The 22,713-nt window shown below is 33.8% G+C and overlaps 2 protein-coding genes and 2 long non-coding RNA genes across 7 annotated transcripts in view; 1 reads left to right on the top strand and 3 right to left on the bottom strand.

Moving 5' to 3' along the window:
- Positions 1 to 3,743, top strand: part of LOC125674852 (uncharacterized) — a 28,976-nt gene extending 25,233 nt beyond the window's left edge. For all 3 annotated transcript variants that reach the window (XM_056157938.1, XM_056157937.1, XM_056157939.1), the window contains one exon: positions 595 to 3,743. In XM_056157938.1, coding sequence (XP_056013913.1) covers positions 595 to 671 — 77 coding nt within the window. In that variant the 3' untranslated portion in view covers positions 672 to 3,743. The remainder of the gene's footprint in view (positions 1 to 594) is intronic.
- On the bottom strand, positions 2,404 to 13,458 carry LOC125674853 (multiple epidermal growth factor-like domains protein 10). Of its 2 annotated transcripts, none has more exons than XM_048912172.2 (4): positions 13,236 to 13,458; positions 13,064 to 13,119; positions 7,236 to 7,364; positions 2,404 to 4,314 (listed from the first exon to the last, which is right to left on the bottom strand). In XM_048912172.2, exons 1-4 carry the CDS (start codon positions 13,394 to 13,396, stop codon positions 3,755 to 3,757), a joined length of 906 nt encoding a protein of 301 aa, XP_048768129.2. In that variant the 5' UTR covers positions 13,397 to 13,458; the 3' UTR covers positions 2,404 to 3,754. The 2 variants fall into 2 exon arrangements, with proteins under 2 accessions (XP_048768129.2, XP_048768130.2); XM_048912173.2 differs by lacking the exon at positions 2,404 to 4,314 and adding an exon at positions 6,648 to 6,974 and having other exon boundaries at positions 13,236 to 13,357.
- Positions 13,459 to 13,581: 123 nt separating this feature from the next.
- Positions 13,582 to 22,189, bottom strand: LOC130052584 (uncharacterized). Its single transcript, XR_008800929.1, has 3 exons — positions 22,142 to 22,189; positions 21,315 to 21,524; positions 13,582 to 16,332 (listed from the first exon to the last, which is right to left on the bottom strand). It is a non-coding gene; the product is annotated as an uncharacterized LOC130052584 (long non-coding RNA).
- LOC125677529 (uncharacterized) lies at positions 18,749 to 20,753 on the bottom strand. The gene is made up of 2 exons (XR_007371172.2): positions 20,359 to 20,753; positions 18,749 to 19,197 (listed from the first exon to the last, which is right to left on the bottom strand). It is a non-coding gene; the product is annotated as an uncharacterized LOC125677529 (long non-coding RNA).
- Positions 22,190 to 22,713: the final 524 nt, after the last annotated feature.

The following is a 22,713-nucleotide window of genomic DNA, read 5'->3' as shown; positions in this document are numbered from 1 at the left end:
ATATATTTGAGAAAATTTTTAAACATCCAGTTCAGGTTCTTCATTACATTGTATGCAAGGTGAAGATAAGGAACAGTGATGCTTTTTGTCGGACAAACATTTTAAAAGTTTTATCAATATCACGAATGTGAAATCCGTGAAGCATATACATGTACATGTACGTGCAGTGAAATTCACAGTGATTTAAAAATTGTCTTCGTTACCTCTGTACACAACCAAGATATGGTCATCATTCTCTTGATTCACAGCAAATATCAGACAGATTGTATACAAAATTGTCCCTGGCCATGTAGTAAGGTTTCAGGGGATGTTGTAACAATGATGTGTCTTCTAACAAAACTACAAACACTACCATTATCTAGGTGGGTGGTAAAGGGTAAACACATCATAGGTATATAATACACGGGTGGTAAAGGGTAAACATATCATAGGTATATAATACGAAATGCTCATAAATGCTCATTAAAATTACTACCAAATAGCTGGCCAACACAATTTTCTACACACAAAAAAGTAATGGGGCACTGTACCTCTAGTATAAGCTAATTCAAAAGAGGAGTCAATTCAAATATGAATGTTTATGATATTTTTTAGAGATGGAAAAAAGACTCGATCAAAATGAAAATCAGACGCTGACGGGGCACGGAACTGCAAAATTTGATGAGGTGTAGATGCCGGTTTTCAATCGGATATAATTGAAGTAGTAGACAGCGAATGCATTGTCCATAACTTATGCCTTTTAAAAAATATAAAGAACTTTACAATGCACATTGACAATGTCGCAATCATGCTTCAATAGGTGCAAATGCAAACGGTGTGCATCACCTCTCGATCAGGAAACGGTGCCATGAAACAAAATCGTATTCATTACTATAATCATTTTTAACAAGGAAACCTGGTGAATATCACGTTTATCAGCAATGTATTTCATCAGGATCTTATCTAACCGGAATTACTCCGATATATCCCTCCAGATAATTAGCCCAGTGAAGGATTGTAAAGTTTACAGTCTAACTAGATCGACTAGCATAATTGTTTACATTCTAATACAAGAGCTCAATAGTAAGTAAAATCATTTGAGCAATATTTTGTTTACTAGCTATAAAAAACCAAACAATATGAACTTTAATAATCGTTTATTTGTCAAATCATGCTTAAAATTCAAAGTTCTAAACAATTTAGCCCTATATCTTTATATTTCTTCGCAATTTCTACTTAAATGACAATATTGGGAATTGAACATAATAATATAACACTACCATTGGGAATATGAACTTTCTCAATTTCTTGCATTATTTTCACAACGATAAAACATACGTGAAATCTGAAATTAGAGAACTAACACTGGTAGAAAATATGCTTTTGTCATTAATGTTTTCCATTCGTAAATATAACGTTACATATATGTATAATATGTGTATATTTGAGGTGGTTTTTGATAATTTTCTGTATATATATACAATATTTCATTTCACATATGAATATACTTGTACATATTGAATATAGCTGCAATAATGTAGCCCTCTCCAATTTGTTTTATTCTGACGTTTTCAGGATAGGACTACAATTCCATAGGATCTTCGTAATGGTGCAAAATATTTTTATCAATAACCTGTAATGAACTTCGTGTACTTGTCTCCAATGTTGTTTACACCAAAAAAAGTATCGACTTTGCGCTTGGACATGTCAAATAAAGGTGTTTTTCATTAAATATAATTTACAACATGCAAAATTCTTCGTCCACTCCGCCATGCTTGTTATCGCGAGATCTCGTAGGTGGATCTACTGAAAAACCACCACATTGACAATCAGCGCGAAAATGTAGTTACTCGAGCCATTCCGACAAAGAAAGTTTTTTTTTAACTTGATGCTACATTTAAACCTTTTCAATACCGACGAAATTGCTTTCTCCTTCGTTCTCTTACATTGATGTTACATTCAAGTTATATGGCATATGCAAATAACTTGACTATCGGAAGTTGAGTACAACAAACATGGCGCACAGATATGAAACGAGAAATTGGAATACATGTACATGTATATAGAAAATGTTGAAAACAGTAGAATAGAGTCTCACAATTCGTAAGTTACAGGTTGTAAATCTATATTTTGACTAAGAAACATATAATATCATTTTATTTACGTAAAGAAAGTCAGCAAATGTTTAGCATGATCGAAAAGGTTGCGGGAGTGATTCACTCCCGCATTTGCACCATTACGGAGATCCTAAGGATCCCCAAAAAATCGGAGAGGGCTACATAATTGCAGCTAATTGCATAAGATTTGGCGACAGAATAAGTTTGTCTCAGCCATCTCCCAGTGTGTTAAATTTGTTATACACTGTATATACATTTTCATGTTTTGCCTTTGCTATCTTTACCAATTGTACTTATAACCATTTCCTCGTGAATGCAATGCAGTTGTTAACAATGTGCGTATGGATCTTGATAAATATAGTACATCTATGTCTATATCGGTTAGGGAATGATTCCGACAGAAATATTAGTAGAATGTATATATAAAAAATAAATTTCATTTTTCAAAATACGTTAGGATATGAGCTGCAACACTTCATATTATGCATGAAATCACAACGAAATCACAGCGAAATTTGGACTCTAGAATACCTTATTTGCAAACAAAACACCTTTTTTTATCATTCCGGGATAAATCGCAAAACAATCATATAAAATACTTCAGAGCTTGTATCACTTTTTCGATGGTGAAATTGCACTTCTTAAGAGATGTTTTAACGAGCCATTAAATAAAAAGTGTGTGTAATGAGCTACCTTAATATTTGTGCATACCGAATATCAGGTAATTATTGGAAATCTGAATGATTCATAAGTTTTCCTCACAACATTATTTGAAATTTTGGCGCTAAACATTCAACGCAAATATAGTTAGCTGTAATCTAAGGTATACATGCCGGATCAATCCAATATTATCAAAGGAATAATGTTTAAGTATGTATCTTATTTTTATAAAGCATTATCAATTATACACTTTAAGCAAATCATACTATTTAACTCTAGCATTTAAACTTTTTCTTATTCATTCATTATAACTCCCCATTTCGAAATACTCATGATCAAGGGACGTCATAAGCTTAATCAATTATATGGCGACGTGAAAGCGTGTTCACGGAACACCTTCAGCGATCACAAAAGACAGTAAGACAGGGGAAGGGGTGGGGAGGACCAATTTGAGCAATGGACGTGTGAAGGGGAGTTAACATAAGTTCAAACATGAGATCATTGGTGCGATTAAATATAGTAAACGAAATCCTAAGTGATGTTTCTGATGATACTTTTCCTGCGCCATTGATCAATGCTTCACTCATAAATACGCAACATGAAAAAAAATACTGTTTAATACGGCACAAATATCTTTAATGGAAATGTTGTCTCTCGTATTATGGTGAATAACCCTAATCCGAAAATAAAACCAAACGGACATTGCACCAAATCTACCGGTTATGTATAGTGTGTAAATCAAATCTGGGTGTGTGTGATACATTTGTAGTGAATACATTAGTCTGTAGTAAACATTTTAAACCTTAACTTTCTCTTGTATGTATTGGCATCAGAACTAGAAAACACAAATACATTCAAATTATAGCATTCTTAAAAATGTATGATATATTAAACTTGCATTCAACTCTTGTGCATGTACAATATCTACTATCACTACAAGGTGGCGAGGAAATACTGTAGTCAGAGAAATAAATCATTATACATGTATATTATTTCTCTTATGTTATTTTCATTTCTAGAGATTTAAATTCTATGATATGCTTTTGTGTTATCGTATTGTATGTAACCACTACATCTCCAACGCCATGAAATTGTTTCATTAAAATTGGATGTATTGCTTCGTAATCATGAGTTTGTCCATCGGGGGTTCTGAAACTAGATAGTTCTTGATACATTTCATTATTTTGTCGATTGCTAAGTCTATCAGTTTTAGAAATGCGTATTCGTCGAAGAAGAACGAAGAAGGAGATCGAGAGAACAACCAGAGTAAACAATATGCATGAGCATATGATGAAGGTACCGAATTTAGTGAATGAACTTCGTAAACCCCGTTCATTTATTTTATCTTGGGTGAAGCCTGATGCATCCGTTGTTATTTCTCCACTTACATGTACTATGTCCTTCGGTTGAGATTCGGGTTTATCGTTGATGCTTGGTTTTACTGTTTCCGTTTGAGATTCGGGTTTATCGTTGATGTTTGGTTTTACTGTTTCCGTTTGAGATTCGGGTTTATCGTTGATGTTCTTCGGTGTTGATGTATTCGGTGAGCTGCTGGTTCCTGAATAAACAACATTTCTAAAGTTTACATTCATGTCCTTGTTTATTTCCTGTTAATAGAATGAAAACATTGAACAATTTATTTCCTGTGTGAAAGTGATCACGACGATTATATATATATAATGTGTCTTTACATTTACTCTTTTTAATTAGTTGAAATGGTGCATACATTTGCTTGCCAAGCGACGGTACATGTATACTATTCAACGTATTAGATAACGTAAATATCATAACACACAAGCATCTAATACGGAACATTGGAACCATTATTTTTTCTCCCATTCCGTCACGGTTTTAATATTTATCGAGATCTCGTTTTCTGCGTCAACTTGCGTAACAATTCAGCAAAGAAGCAGATAGTGAGATCAGGCACGTAGCATCGTTTTGAAAGTTAGGGGAGGAAGGCAGACGGAGAACAATTTACTTTGTATTGTCTGAGCCTGCAGCCCAAACCTCAAAATCCTAAATTGGGGGATGGGGGGTTATTTTTTGGTTCATTTCATCTGTTCAACCTTGCGTTTCCACTATCGTTCACTAATACGTATCTATAAATAGAGACAAGCTTATAATTCGATCTTTGTATATAGAAATAACGAATTCTGCCTGTATTAATAACAGGATAAGTACGTTGCCAAAAAGAAAATTTTTCATTAAGCATTTAGAACGAAATACGGGTTTATTGAAAACGTTTTTCTTTCTTTCGTGTTATTTACAACATTTCTTGAATTAAAAATAGCAATTATAAGATTGCTTCTCTTGTTTTGCTTACGAATGTATTATGTTGACATACTAGAAGTTACCATGAGAATGTTCAAACTTTGAGAGGAAATATATTGGAGATACATGTGGCTAGACCCATCAGGAAATGCTTTTTAGAAGTGATGTAATGCTTATTGATCTTCATGATTTCAAATTAATAATATGTCTAATTCAATTAATTTTCTCTGAATTTCGATGTGGTATCGTGTTTGTTACAATTTTAAATAGCATGACAAAGAGTCCGTTTGCCCTTGTAAACTCCTCGAATATTTCCATTTGTATCTGATCATGTGGTGTGTGGAATGTCAGAAACCCCGGGGCCCTCCCGTCATTTCTAATTCGTTGTATTGTTTTTTGTTATTGTTGTGTTTTATATACATGTATCTTAGAATCGCAGCTCTTTTTAAGCGCTCTACACGAAACTTAAAGATAGAATCGTGGAATCGTCGAAAATTCATGTACAATGTATTACCAGCCAGAAGTCGTGGGTATAGATAGGTTAATGGAATATGAGATTTTAAAAAATGATACGTTTATAACCAAATATCCTGACAAAGAATATCCATTGGAAGGCAATGCATAAAATGGCTTTGCATAAAGTGACCAAGTTAATTTCCTGTTCAAACATTATTTTTTTTTTCATTAATGAATATTTACATTATGATTCACTGAATCTTTTCTCATATTTCTTTGAAATTGACATTGTTTTCATCTGCGACAATGAATGCATGTTTCTTGCAAACTAGTTCGATCCGGTTTTTTAGTACCACCTCTCTGTGTAATCATTATGGAGCGTCAAAGGTCAAAGGGTGCATTGGCTGTTCCGTTTAACGTAACGAATGGGTCAAGTATATGATATTTTAGTACTTAAATCTTGTTTAAAAATATATTTTTTAAAAGCATAAAAATATTAATATAAATAATAAAATGTCTTTCTTTGCTGTTTCATCGGGTAATGCAATCATTGCAGATTTTTTTTTTTTACATAACCCGCGTTGAATTTTTTTTTTTTTTTTTTTTTTTTTGCAATGCTAACTTCCTTCATCAACCGATCAAACAACAAAGAAAGCATTTCATTGTTTAAAACTCAAAGTAAAGTTCTTCGTTTATATTAGAAAATGTATTTTGACATTATTAGTACACAGGATTTATAGTATAGCGCTAAGTATCAATAACAGTTCTATCAATAATTGGTTATGCTAAAATTAGTTCGCATGTTGTGCTACATACATTTTTGAAAGTGACATATAGTTTTAGGATTTTAGTTTTTAAATGAAGAAAGTTGCCAAAATGGCTATGATGATACACCTCTTGCGTCAATAAACACAAGCTACCTTGAATTACTGATGGTGCAACGTCAAACAACTTAGTATGTCAACTTTGTGGGGGTTTTTTATTGGATGGGTGGGTGTTTTTTTTTTTTTTTTGTTTTTTTTTTTATATGCACAAGCCATTTTAGCCCCATGTGAACATTTTCCATGTGAACATTTTTCTTTTATTCACATAATTAATTCAATAAAAGTAGATATATACATTTGTCATACGCTTAGTTATATTTGCAGTAAACGACTAGTAGAAATTACTCATAACTTTTAATCAATAAAACATATTGTACATGTACCTCTTGTAAAAAGAGATAAAAGCTTAGATAAAACATTATTTACAATGCATAAATTGATACATTTCAAATTGTGGACAAACCGAGATGATCAAGTTTTCTTGCCATAAAAACGCAAACATGAGGGTTCACATTTTTCAAATTCTACCGGTATATATGTATATTTCTGATTCAAGAAGTGAACATTCGTTTACATTGCTTAACGTCCATCAGTGTTTGTACACATATGTGACGTCACATTTGAATAAAGTGGTCCCCAGACATTTTCAGAGTGGGCTTTCAATCTATAGAAAAAATATCAAAATTGTAAAAGAACTAATGCATTTCATGTGAATTTAGAAGGCGGCGCTGATTAATGACACTTGTAACATTTTGTTTCATTGGAATTCATGAATAATAATAGCTTAGTTATATCATAATTCTAACTAAAAGTTCATACTTTTTAAAATCATAACGGGAGTGTTTTCATCTTTTACATTTCCTGAATTGTATTTAAACGTAATAATGACTTCCTTTAGTTAGAATTATCAATGTAAAAGACTTACGGTAAACACATCCATATACGTGGTTACAGCTGTCTTTGCTGCAGTGACATATTTGTTGACAAGTTTGTCCGTATCCAGGATATGGACAAGGCACTTCGCATTTCTTCCCAACGTAGCCATCAAAACAACCTTTGAAAAATAGAATATACAACTCCAACTCTAATGATTCAACAAATTTTCAAAGATCTTCTCTAGAACCGCACATGTTTAAGAAAAACTAATTGGACAGGAAGCAGGAAGCTAAGGCCTCTACCAATTTGTAAATTTCATGATCCCAGGGGTAGGGATTCTGACCCCACAGTGGGACCAAACTTGTATATAGTGTTTTATGTGTAAGTTTGCTGATATTATATAAAATCTAAATGCATACTTAGGAATAGCAGAAAAGGATGTTCAAAAAATAGTAAATTTCACAACGCAGGGTCTTGACTCTAGGATTGGTCCAAATTAGTCATATGTTTTAATGTTAATACACCTATTATATTATGTAAAGCTTTTCATCAGTGAATGTACTTTTGAGGGCAGTGAAGTTTTAAGAACACATCTTGTTTTATACTGTTCCTGAACATTAGAATTTAGCTTAGATATTGGGAACAGGACTTTTCTTTTTAGATTCCATAGCTGTTGGGAGTAGTGATACTTTTTCACTAATATTCAGGTGACCGATAAGGCCTGTGGGCCTCTTCTTAACTTTTTAATAACTACATGTATCATTCCAATTCCGTTTAAATTTGGTATGAAGCGTCTTTGGGACAAGGCTTACATACATTGTAAATTTCAGGTTTCCGGCACCGCTGGAGCCTTAGGGGCGGGGCAAAAACTGCGAAAAACTGACCAATTGACCTTCTCTAGAACCACACATATGTAAGAAAACCTAAATGTAAGAATGGTGTCGAGCAGGAAAGCCTCTACCAAAGTTGTGAATTTCATTATCCCCTGGGTAGCGGCCTAATATCCCGTGGGGATCCGGATTAGAATAGATCCTCAGTACCCCTTGCTTGTCGTAAGAGGCGACTAAATGGGGCGGTCCTTCGGATGAGACCGAAAAACCGAGGCACCGTGCCACAGCAGGTGCGGCACGATAAAGATCCTTCCCTGCTCAAAGGCCGTAAGCGCCGAGCATAGGCCTAAATTTTGCAGCCCTTCAACGGCAATGAGTGAAAAATTCTCAAGTGGAACATTAACCAATATACTTATATAACATCTTCTTTAGTTTATTGATACAATGTACTAAATTCAAACTAAATAGATATTTCAAAAGAAGAATCAGTCCTTTACCAAAATTATAAATTTGATGATCCCAAGGGTAGGAGTTTTGGTATCAGGGTGGGGCCAAAATGGTCAGTTATTAAATGTGTAAACAATAGAACAATTTTAACTTCTTGATAACTACCATTCTAATCCTTCTCAAATTGGGTATGAAGCATCTTTGGAACATGGAGGGGGGCTTAAATTGCTATTTTCAGGACTCCTGCATCCCTGGGGCCTTAGAGGCCGGGCAAAAATATTCTTTAATGATATTGATACTAAATTGAAACTAAATGGATATTTCAAAAGAACAGTAGTCGTTTACCAAAATTGTATATTTGATGATCCCAGGGGTAGGGATTTTGGTTTCAAGGTCGGGCCAAAATAGTCAGTTCTGAGTCAGTTTTTAAATGTGTAAACAATAGAACATTTTTAACTTCTTGATAACTACCATTCCAATTATTTTCAAATTTAGTATGAAGCATCTTTGGGACAAGGGAGACATACATTGTAAATTTTAGAGGCGGGACATAAACTGCCAAAAAACTTACCAATTTTCAAAAATCTCTAGAACCACACATGTGAAAGAAAAACTCACTGTGTCGTGATGTAGAGCAGGAAGGCCTCTACCAAAATTGTAAATTTCATGATTCCCGGAATAGAGGATCATACCTCAGGGCGGGGCCAAACGCTGTATATAGCGTTTATGTGTAAAACACTTAAATAACATATCCTATAGTGTTATCAATACTAAATTCAAACTAAATGGATAATTAGAATGAACAGGTAGTCCTTTACCAAAATTGTAAATTTGATGATCCAAGGGGTAGGGGTTTTGGTATCAGGGTGGGGCTAAAATGGGCAGTTATTTAATGTAAAAACAATAGAACATAACTTCTTGATAACTTTTCAAATTGAGTATGATATATCTTTGGGATAAGGGGAACATGAATTATAATTTACTCCTGCACCCGTGGTGCCAATTGTTTGACAAATTTTCAAACATCTTCTCTAGAACCACATATGTGTAAGAAAAACTAAATGCATCGTAATGTAGAGCCGGAAGGCCACTACCAAAATTGTAAATTTCATGATCCCTGGGGTAGAGTTTCTGACTTCAGGGCGGGGTCAATCTTGATATATATAGTGTATATGTGCAAAACATGTAAATGATAATTGCTTTAATGCTATTGATACTAAATTGAAACAAAATGGATATTTAGAAGGCGTAGGTAGTCATTTACCAATATTATAAATTTCATGATCCTAGGGGCAAGTGTTTGCCAATATTATTACAGTGATTTTTTACTTTACTATTTGAAAGAACTCTTTCAGCTTACTGACACAGTATAAAAATTAAATGCATATTTAGGAAAAGCAGAAAAGATCATGTACAAAAAATGGAGAATTTCGCAACTCCAGTGTTTTGACTTTAGGGTGGGTCCAATTTAGTGATATTGTTTGATGATAATACATATATTATATTATGAAAAGCCTCTCATGAGTATATGCACTTTTGAGGGCATTGAAGTTTTAAGAACACATTTTGTTTTTTGCTGTTGCTGAATATTACAATTTAGCTTAGATACTGTAAATGTATTACATTTGGCTGTGTATTCTATTTAGCGTCTTTGGCGGAACACAGCTTCCGCTAAATCAAGTACATCGCTAAATGCCATCCGTAAATCTAGATGTTTAAAGTAATTCAGGAACGCGCTAAATCAAATCTACACTAACTTGTTGAAAAAACGATTTCCGCCAAATATCGTACACTCCAAATATAATACGTTTACAGTATTCAGAACAGAAATTTCTTCTGGGTTTTTAGCCCCTGGGACTAGTGATACTTTTAACAAGTACTCAGGTGACCGATAAGGCATGTGGGCCTCTTGTTAGTATTCATAACAAAAACGATTGATCTTATGGGGTCTAATTCATTCCTTGTATACATAGTTTCATGACTATAAATATATTCACCTCAGCAACGCTCAACAAAGGAAGTAATACAATATAGTGTTGTTAATATCTTAAAATGAATATCGTTCTGAGATTTTGGAATGAAAAACGACATCCAAGCTTGTAAGCATCAATACAGTGTATTTTGATGCCAGAGTTATATCATTGGATTTTTTTTTAATCTAGACCAGGTTGTGTTGAATTTGATCAAATACAATGATGACTCTGAATTCTGAGATTAAAGGTCAAAACTACAAATATTTTATATCCATTAGGATACAATTGTATCAAAAAGACTAATAATGAAATATTTGCATGTTTCAAGATTTAAAAAAAAAACTGTTTTAAACATTTTTATATTTCAACCTAAAATGTTAAGTTTCTGTTAGAAACATGTCTATGGACCACGCATTGCAGTCCTTTATGAAATAACAAAACTCCTTAAAATAAAATATGAGCTGGTCAACCCCCCAGGCTGATTGAACAAATATATTTGAATTTGATCATAATAGATGTAGAAACAATTGGTGAAGTGATTTGAAAGAAATATTTCATACTTTAGAGTTAGACTTTTATTTTGAGTCAAAGCTAATGGTAGATATCAATATGGTTCAATCACAAATACACTTGTATTAGGTCACCTGATTCACTCAGGTTACCTATTGCTATGAGTTTGCGTCCGTCGTACGTTGTGCGTCGTCCGTTAACAACTTCTTCCCAGAAAACACTGGGCCAATCTTGACCAAATTTGGTATGTAGCATCTGTAGGTGAAGGATACCGTAAATTGTAAATTTCGAAAGTGGCATAGAGACCCGATGGCCCGGGTGTTTGATTTTTTTGTTTTCATAGTGTCTGTGAATATACATGTCACTATAAACTACTACTACTATAATGAACTATAAAGATTCACTGTTCGATATGAACCTCAAAATGCATGCATATACCAATTGATTGTGATTATTTATAAATTCCTCCATGTCATGTTTATTGACTTGTGAGAATGAATAATTGAATTAAATATAAAAACCACTACAAATAAGTTGGTACTGTAGACTAATTAGGCCCTAATTATCTCGTGTATCCCGGATATACATCTGCGAATTCAAAGAAATTACACTGACATTTACAAAGCAAAATCACACAAAACAATCAAACCAACAAACGCAAGCAGGAAATTATGTTTGATCTTCGGATTATTATATTTTTAAATTGTGTTTAAAGATATTGTATGTAATGTAATACAAAACGATATGCTTAGTTCAGAGCTCCTGACGCAGATTTATTTTTTATTGAAATCCATTTCGTTAAAGCTAGAATTATAGTAGCTATGAGCTCAAATAAGTTTTTCTTATCACCTGTTGCCGAATACCAAATGAGCTTTCCTATACAAAGAGCAATACATCAAACCTTCCTTTCATGGGTACCGAGTTAATTATCAACACACAATTAGTCCGATCGATTTTTTTTTTACCGTACTCTACTAGCCTCGCGTAGAAGCTTTCCTACCCAAGACGTTTAACGCGTCCACTGTACCTTCCTCCCATTAGTTAGATCGAATAATAAATCAAACTATGAATAAAATTATTTCAATCTAGAAGTCCATAATTATGAATGATAACGTACAGAATATGTTCTGGTACAGGGGTTTCAACAGCCTCGATTGAAGTCAGCATTTCGCAAATTCTATGGTCTTTATAACGATCTAGTTTGCCAAAATAACCTATCGTTGGACCAAATGTTGTCTGACGTGTTTCATATCGATTGTTAGGCCGTTCTTGGCACACTGATTTTAACTACGCATAACTCCGTTTACCTGATCAAGATATAGGTCTCACGGCGGGTGTAACAGGGGATCTTTACTCCTCCTAGGCACTTGATCCCACCTCTGGTATATCCAGGGTCTGTGTTTGCTCAGCTCTCTATTTTGTATTGCTTATAGGAGTTATGGGATTGATCACTGTTCGTTATCTTCACCTTTCATGCATTGACATGCCAATTTTAAACCGAACATTCAACACATTGGTTCATGACCTTAATCGAATTTAAATCAATCCGAGGATTTGATAGTTAAGAATCAATTCAACACATAGTATTTTGTAATATTTAGCGATTTTTTTAATGATAACTAAGTTGATGATATTCACTGCAATACAAAGAATGCTGTAATATTATAAAATGCTATCATTTGATACAAGTATGGTAAAATCATTCATAACTAGGTTGTGTTGATATAAAAAAGCAAGATCAAAATATAAAGTAAAATATAGATAATGATAAGTGTATTTGCCAGTCAGAGTCTGTCCAAGAGAAAAAAAACATGCATTCCACTGATTTATAAATTCATCATATTTACAATGTTGAGTTGCAGTATACTTAAGTGTAGTTATATGATATTGCTTTCTCTCTCTTTCACCACCCCTCTCTGTCTATCTCCAACAGTCTTTCTCTCTCCCCACTCCTCTTTTTCTATCTCTCTCTCGCTTTGATATATGTATGTGTATGCGTTTGTACACTTATTTGTGACATAGATCTCAATAAATTTGTTAACACTTTAAAAAAAAAATTTTTTTAAATGAAATGCATTTGCAATGTATAAAATTGGAGTGTAGATCATACGACTTACGCATGCATGTTTGCTCCATTTCGTTCCACTGAAATCCTGCACAACATTTTCTGCTCCTAAAATGTACAAATACATATCATCATTACACGAACGAAAGAAACTACAAATACAAATTAACCTCGAGAAAGTTGCTTGAATTTTATGTAGCGTTTAGCTAAAGAATTATTGGTACCCAACACACGATCTAGAAGTCCGACACATCGCAATACAGCTTAAAAGTATTATAACAAGCGAAAAACACATGTCCATCCTGTGCGTTTGATAATCAAAATGAAGGTTATCGGGTGATTTAAAAACTCTACTTGGAATGCTCATTTCCTCTTCCTGAACCATATGAGTGTATCATTTTCCTTTTTTAATCCTAATAATATACTAAATAACGAAATGCTAGCTGTGTTATGTGCATTCACAAATTTTTTTAAATTGTTTGGAGGGTTTTTTTTTTTGGTTTTTTTTGGTTTTTTTTTTTTTTTTTTGGTTTTTTTTTTTTTTTTTTTTTGGTTTTTTTTTTTTAATTTATGAAAATATTATTTTCATGAAATGAGAAACGTTTGAATATTATACAATCTATTGACTGAAACGTTTATGTTAACGTTGTTTTTTAGCTTGTTGCGGAGACATAAAAAGAAAGTAGAGTTCATGAAAACTGTCAGTAGGTGTACATGTATATATCAATACTACTGTGGATTCTTATTTTACGCGAGTACCTAATATCACAAAATGACTCGTTCATGTATATGTCAAATCGCGAGAACATGAATTTGCGCGTGCTCTGTTGATCAAGAGTTTATACATATATTTTAGCAATATGAAAATTAAAGCGAATAAGTTATTTATTTCGCGAGTGTCGCGATGATAAATTCCATGCGTATATTTACGAATTTACAGTGTATGATAATTATGTACTCGAATTTTTATGCCAGCTATTTGGGAGAGAGCTGTCTTTTGCTTTTAATATGATAAAATTTTACCTTGTTGTAGTTTTCATATTTAAACATACTTTTTATAATCTATTACGGTTAATTAAGAATTTATAATCAGCGCGTGCGCATTAGGAAGAAAGAGGGATGGATCTCGAAAGGTTAAAACCATAAAACCAAACGTAAGAAATAAAAATTAATCCCATCTTATGATGTATATGCACATGTTGCAAACAGTTACTGACGGTTTTCATTCTCTAAAAATGTCAGACACTTCAATAGAACAAATTACGTAATCACCCTTTGACATATTTTGGAGTAGTGATCTTTGGAGTAATATCAGGTTGTTTTTTTTTTTTGTTTCTTTTTTTTTTTTTTTGTTTCTCATGGATGGGAGTACGTCTATTTGCAATTCACATGAGGATATCACTCGGGCGGGGGTAGGTCTATTTTATTCGCATGCTAGTGGATGGGGCATTGGGGCATATACACAAATGCATACATGTAGAGTGTACATACATATAAATAAATATATTTTTAGCATGTGGTGGAGGACATTAGAGCTATACATGTATACGTATGTGGATAAGATCTCTATATGTTATCTTTAAGTCTCATCTTCTTATAGTTCAACATGCACATCTTGCGAGAACTGCCATGGTTTAATATCTCAATCACTTCTGAAGATCTAATGATCTTTTAAAATGATCCCTTAAATATTCTGAAAACTTGCTTACCAAACCATTTCATTTCTTTGTAAATTGTACATGTCATATCATTTCAATTTTCAATCACTGTAACATTCACAGTTTTTGTTGTACAAACCTACATCTCAATTACATTAGATGCATGATATACAATGAATTACATTGTATGACTACGAGCATGTTTTCTCCATTGTATCTTTGTCATAATTTGTCTCTGCCAGTTGGGAGTTTGGCAGTCCCTATCTCGATTCATACTCCATCACGTAATACATCCTTTGCCTTTCATTGGCATAGTCCTTATGCTACTGTCTTTCCTTTATCGAAGTTTTTGGAGGATGCGAGCACCAAACCCTGCTGCCCCTCCGGTCCAATAATCTGACCTATATCTAATTGAATGTGGATAAGTGGAGCTAAATCAAGTATAGGTGTTTACACTTTGTAACATATCCACGAAAGATTTGAAGGTGTAATTCAGTAGACATCTACTTATGAATTCAATTAACACATTTTTAATATTCTACTATTTGAACATATCTGCAACTGAGTTGGACACATATAATCCCCTTGATACTATATAACTGAACCAACTTGAGAGTATGCATGTATATAATTGAAGCCATCTTTTATTTAACAAAATTTATTTTTAATCACTTATAGTTACGTTCAATTATTTGATGATGGGTCTAATTAATAAATGAATATAAGTTCAAATATTACAAAATATATGAATTGAATCAATCTATATTTATTTATTTATTGAATTTCCTATCTTTAGGGATATGTTCAATTTGAAGATGGGTCCTAAGAAAGGTCAGCTTAATGACATTTCAAAAAATATATATTTCACTTATACGGAGACATCACATTTATGCATTATTCAAGCTACTGACAAACAAGTTGATGGTACATGTTCAAGCTACTGACAAACAAGTTGATGGTACATGGGTTTCAACAGTCTCGATTGAAGTCAGCATTTCGCAAATTCTATGGTCTTTATAACGATCTAGTTTGTCAATACCACCTATCATTGGATCAAATGCTGTCTAACGTGTTTCATACCGATTGTTATGTCGTTCCTGGCACACTGATTTTGACTACGGATAACTCCGTTTACCTGATCAGGATATAGGGCTCACGGCGGGTGTGACCGATCGACAGGGGATGCTTACTCCTCCTAGGCACCTGATCCCACCTCTGGTGTGTCCAGGGGTCCGTGTTTGCCCAACTTTCTACTTTGCATTGCTTATAGGAGTTATGAGATTGATCACTGTTCGTTGTCTTCATCTTTCATTATACAACTTCCACTTTTGCGTAAAACACAATCACAACAAAATCCCATGTAATTGATAATAATACGTGTGATTTCCATCTTTATTCCGTTAAGACCTTAAGACTTCAATGTCTGATTTTTACTTCCAAATCCACTATAATTATCTTATATATCTATCCGTGCATGCACGGGTTAATGTCTAATAATTCCACTTTTCGTCTGCAAACCCATATATAATTTTTGCACTGGATTTCCTCCGAAGGCTTTCATGTCCTAGAGTGCTCCGCGCTCACCTTAGATCGAGATATGTGCTAAATATGGGTACAAGTCGTCTTACTTCGAGTCCTATCAACCAGTCCCATACACAGCCACCTGAAGTGTGATACACATGTATATATTAGTATCTCGCAAGTGGTCATCTCTAAAGCTTACAGAAGGTACAAACTGACTATTCAGAACAACTTATGTATGGAGCGCCATATCAACATAAACTCAAATAATTGAAGATATCTTCAATTATTTGAAAATATCATCAGTTCAATTATTGCTCTCATCAAATGAATGCGCGCTTCAATCCAATTATTGTTCTCATCAATTTAATTAATGGCGCATCAATTGAATTAATGAGAGCAATAATAGATTTAATTCGTGCATTAATTCAATTATTGCTCTCTTCAATTCAATTGACGTGAGCATCAATCTCGCAGAAGTATTGCTCGCAATAATTAATTTAGAGCTCGGTATAAATAATTTGATGAACTCTTTAATTCAATTGAAGATATCTTTAATTATTTACAATGCTTTTGTATAAGGAATTAATGCGCGCAACAAATCATTTAAAGATAGTATCAATTCAATTAAAGAGATCAATAATTCCATTGTGGATATGTTGAATTGAAAATATCTTTAATTATATACATATACTTGCTCTCTCTAAAAGAATCTTGTTCTCTACAAATGAATTAAAGATACCATTAATTCAATTCAAGAGAGCAATAATTGAATTAATACGCGCATTAAATGAATTATTGCTCTCATCAAATGAATTAATGCGTGCATCAATTCAATCATTGCTCTCATCAATTGATTTAATGCGCGCAATATATAAATTATTGCTCTCTTCAATTGAATTGTAGCGCACATCAATTCAATTGTTGATTTCGTTAATTCATTTGAAGAAATCATTTCAATAAAAGCGCGCATCAATTCAACTGAAGAATTAATGCCATCATCAATTCAATTAATGCACACAATAATTCAGAATTGAAGATATCATTAATTATATTTGAAGAGATCTTTAATCAAATTGTTGCGCTCATCAAATAAATTGATATCTTCAAATAATTGAAGATATCTTCAACTATAATTTGAGTTTATGTTCATTTGGTGCTCCATACTTATGAGGGTGATCGGTGGGGAAATAACATATTTTGGATACATTTTTGGTTCTGTATGAAACAATTTCATTCTAGAGGAGGGGTATGTACATAAGATCTATACAAGCTACCCACACTTCAGGTGCCTGTGGTCCCAAACAGAGTGCAATGGGATATTTTAGGCGCCCGAAGATATAGTGATATTTATTCCCCCTTCTTGTGTTATATTTGTTTTAATTTTGCACGGTTGCAGGGCTCGAAATTAGCGAGAAATACTCGCAAAATGCGAGTACATTTGAAAAATAGCGAGTAAAAATAATGGTCACTCGAAAATCTTAGCGAGTGGTGATTTACAAACTATGATCGTATCGTATCCGTTTTATACGGTGATGCGCTATTCGCTTTTCTTAAACTTGCACTCTGAATCATACAAACGCTTACATGAATGACCGATTTCAATAACCGTTTCTATCCGGATTTTTCTTTTATGATTTTTTAAGAAACTCGGAGTCAAACAAATGCTTAAAGAGGTCGGACATCCCATATCGACATGTGCCACGAGTCCTGTTCACCTATAGGGGTAATTAAATTGAATAATTCCAAGTATGATGTTTTTGTTATTAATTTATCTACAAAAAATATCGGAGTCTATGTTTTACCAAGTCTTCCGGTAGTTATTTTTATCAGAATCATGAGAATGTCCTATCTAAATTTATTGTCATACTGAGGTCGGGTTGTAGTGACGACACGGGTGCATTTCTCACTGCGTAGACGCTTATCAAAAAAGTCATAGGACTCGTGATCGTGCTGCTTATAAAACCAGGAGTCCTGTATTCGCTTTAAAAAATCACTAGTGACAACCCTGATGTGGCATGAAATTGGAAGTCTGGATCTAGACCTGTGGAAATAAGTTGTGGATTAGACTGTTAGAGGTGCGATAATCAAGAGACCTAGACATTGCACCATATGCCTTACGTAACGTAGTGTGTTGTCCAAACGCTGCCTGTTGACCCACTAGGCTCAGTAATGATGGGGGAAATCATTGATTTAAATATATATATATATATATATATATATATATATATATAAAAGAGCACTGCTTCATTATTTTTATTTTAGCTTGTATGTTTTCATTTTAGCCTGTGGATTTTTCACCCACAGGCTAAAATTAGCCTGTGATAGAAAAAGTTAATTTCGACCACTGGGTTGATTTTAACATTAGTTCTGAACAAAGGTCAATGAAAACATGAAACACGGAAACATAATCCATTATCATTACATAATCAACGATAATACTTATTACCAAAACCAATGTCCTGCATCTTGGGAAGTTGGAAGTCCTCCCCAGTGAATGTGTACAATTTGATAACGACAGTTGGATGTTCATACAATGTACGTGTATAATGTATATGTATATGTTCTTAATATTTATTTTATTATTCTAAGAAGATATTACTATATACAATAATACATAAGCATTTCTATTGTGCATAGGTTGTCTTGAATAATAAACATGTGCGACCCACTCGGCCAGCTTCATTTCTGTGACTTCTGCGGTGAAATTTTCAGTTCAACATCAGCACCAATGGAAGAAGACTGCACTCACTGATGAAGTCTACGTTAATTCCTCGTTCATCCAGTGTTAAACTGTATTCACAACTTTTACATGCCGTCAATGCCTCTCGGTGTAACTCGCCTGACCTCCATTTCTTGTCGAAGAAGAGCATGCGTGATTGCCGAATTGTGCTCATAGCAAACAACAAGGCAGATGATGAAGATCTCCAAGACAACAAGAACAACTAAGAGGGCGCTCAACTTTCGTCTTCCGGTGTCGCAAAGGAATGCCATTGGACTTCCCAACCTAAAATTAGTAATCACATGTAATTCCATGTATATGCAGCTTCAGAAATATCACTCTAATTAATTCTTAAATTTTAGAATACGGGCAATATCAAAAGCAGGTTGTTTTTGTAGTATTAAGTATTTGCAGTCGAGGAAGAAGAGAGATAACTTTTGCATTGATTAATACACCGTGGCTTTATCAATGTATTAAACAACCTAATAATGACCATATTCTTATATCGCATTTAATGTGTGAAGCAAGTTTTTCCTATTTTCAAAATCTTTCCAGTTATCACTTTTGTCTTGCAGTAAACTGCCGTATTTCGTGCATTGACTGGATGTTTTGATCTAATTTATAATAATTTTATTCACAAAAAGTGAAAGGGATTGGGCAGCAGGCATAGCCTATTTTAGCCCTCTCCCAATTAACTGGATGCAACATGGATAATCGTCTATAATAGATTTATTTAATTAATCAATATAATTTCTAAAAATACACGAGGACATTATGTATTATTTACAAAACAGCACACATCCATCGTGTGTACAATTCTTTTGATATCTATATTAGGTGTAGATTTATATTAGATTTATGTTTGTAAGCCTTAACACATGAAAATATAAAATCAAATATATACGATTTGAAATTTAAATTTTAGAAAAGAGAAAGAAAAAGATAATTGTGGAATATTTCCTTGATATCAAAACGTCTTGGATAAATCGCCTCCTGTCGTTTTTCACATTACCCCTGCTGTTTTGTGCATTATATTTATCATTGCTTTCCGTGTTCTTTGTCTGCTATGTTCGGTATTGATTTAACGTTACGCATTCCATAGAAATCAATGAAGCGCACCAACATCAGCCAAGCCGTCCAAATTTTTATAAGATACGTGAATCAGATTATGCTTTTTGTAAAAATACTTGATAGTCATAAATTATGTCGTGTTGTGTGTAAAATGAAATACATACGTGCATGTACAGGGTTTTTGGAATCCAAAATTTTGTATACAAGCAATTACCATGGATATTTTAGCTCAGCAAGTGATTACATGAAATTGAATGTCTTACCTACATCCGGGAATGAAGAATACACTTGGAAAACATGTCCCTATATGCTATAACAGTTATTTTGAAGCCGCAATCGCAGTCACTGTTTCGAAACGTGTATAGACATACTTACCCAATCGTTACATGGATGCTATTTCTCAGCAGGTCCAGAAAATCGATGCATACATTTTCTAACGCGGGAAATATGAAGCGGTCTGTCTAAGAAAGGTTCACTGTAAACGGTGATTGAATACCATCAAATCCTCCGGAAGTAAAAAGGATATTGGTTGGGGGATGAAATTCTTATAGCACAGCCAGAACTAGACACGCGCGTACGGTTTGCGTAAATGAATAGGTTAATGAATGCGAGGAAAGTCCGTACCATGATGATAAAAAGTGCAAGACTACGCATTAATTATTAATTAAAGTAGACCTATCCTCGGCCTACGTCACAATCAAATGTAAATGCGGAACCACGCTTCCGTTTTCCGAAATGTGATATTTTAACGATATCCATTTGATTTTTACATGGTGATACGAGATATGAATATCTGATATAAATTCCTTCCTGGATGTTCTTATCGTCTTATCAGTCAAATTTTAAGTTGATATTTTGTGGTGTTTTTTTAAAGGGGGGATATATAGAGATGATTATAGCTTTAGAAAAAATAGGTTGGAGAACAAACAACATTTTGGTGGATGAGGGTGTGTCAGTTACATCACATACATGTCCGTGAGGCATTCAGTGTACATTGACTATTCATGTATGTAAAAGTTTTACTATGATCCAAATGTTCAACATATGGAATTGCGGGGCATCAGAAAGTGGGGGAGACATGGGAAAGGGGGAGGTCAGACCAATTCAGACTTCCACGAGCATCATTGTAATATTTCTTTTGTGAGGATCCGGGTTAGAATAGGTTCCAAATTATCATCAACAAATACATGGTACGCTCGTGTACAAAAGAAAAGTTCACATTTCGCTGCTCCAGTGACCACAAATATCGTAGTTGTGTTCGCTGCTGCAATGTTACAGATATTGACGCATGCTTCAAAGATCAGTTGCAAATAATTTGTTATATCACTTACGTGATGACGTCACGGTAGGTAAACAGTCTTTGCGATTAACTTGACGGAAGTTCAAGCTTTCTTTCAACTTCTAAATTCACGTCTCCATCCATATACTATGATTGATATACTATGAGTTGGTTGTACTCTGCGTGAAAAGCACGAGTCGACTGTATTCTGGTTGTATCCAAATAACGTTTGTCCATGGTGTTGCAGGAAACTGATGTAGGCCTACATATAAGGATTTATCATGTTTATATGTATCATGACAGTTCATGATTTAATACTAAGATACATCACTTAACAAATGTAGTACACTTTTCAATTTGAAGGTCAATTTCAATGTTCATACTTCAGATTGAAATCGAAGTTACAAGTGAATATTGAAAAACGTAATGCAATGATTTTAAAATAAAAACCACAATGAACAATAGGCCTATGCATGGGGGAAGGGGGGGGGGTGCTGTTAGCAATCGCGTTCATTCATATTTTGACGACCTTGGTTAACTCTAAAATTTATTTTTAAATGACATCTGAAATGTAGATCATTGATGACTGTATCACTAAGGATAGATAAATTTTCAGCATAAAACATTTATGCAGAATATTACGATCTACAGAGCAAGTGTTTAACCCCCGTAAATACTTTCTGCAACAAAGTCGTCATCTGATATCTGTGAAGTCAGACTGAACTGAAGACTGAAGTTTATAGCGCACGACGCTGAGTGGAACTTAACACGATCGTTGTCGCTGTCACATTTGATGACAATGAACCAATTTAATTTTTTAAAAGCTTCATATCTCGGGAATTCTACCCCCGCTCCCTATTTGTACAACAAAAACCTTACACTCTCTCATAAATCTTATGTACACCGGAAGTCAACAAGGACGTAAACGAGTCTTGCGCCACCTATGTTTGAAATAGGGGAAACAACTGACAAATATTCGCAAGATTTGTCATTTTTCCCTCATCCTCTCCTTTTTTCAAAATTATTGGGGCGGCATCTATTTGTTCCTTATTGAGATTACATCTACTTAGACCGGCGTAAGTGGTGTATGTGTACATGTACATGCATCCAATTTATATTTATGTACATGTAAATGATTTCATGACCTGTAAAGATTCATATACAACTTTGTCTCAGGATATAAGATATATCACACATTACACGTATGCATTAATCATATAGGCAAAATCATCAAAATTCAGTTTGTTACTTTCGTTTTACATTTACATTGTGCAAAGCCTTCTCTAGAATACTTTTTTTTTTCAGATAAAATGTAAATTTTAATTGTAAACCACATGTATCTTATAATAGTCATAGTTTAGCATAGTTCAAATTATCATCCAAGGTTGTAAATATGCTCAAACTTCACATGTCTTACGAAGATATGATAATATATAATTTTTCAAGATTTA

This window comes from Ostrea edulis, chromosome 3 (assembly GCF_947568905.1).
Source record: "Ostrea edulis chromosome 3, xbOstEdul1.1, whole genome shotgun sequence".
Lineage (NCBI taxonomy): Eukaryota > Metazoa > Mollusca > Bivalvia > Ostreida > Ostreidae > Ostrea > Ostrea edulis.
Note: the sequence above shows the minus strand (reverse complement) of the source record. Positions and strands in the feature narration are given on the sequence as shown.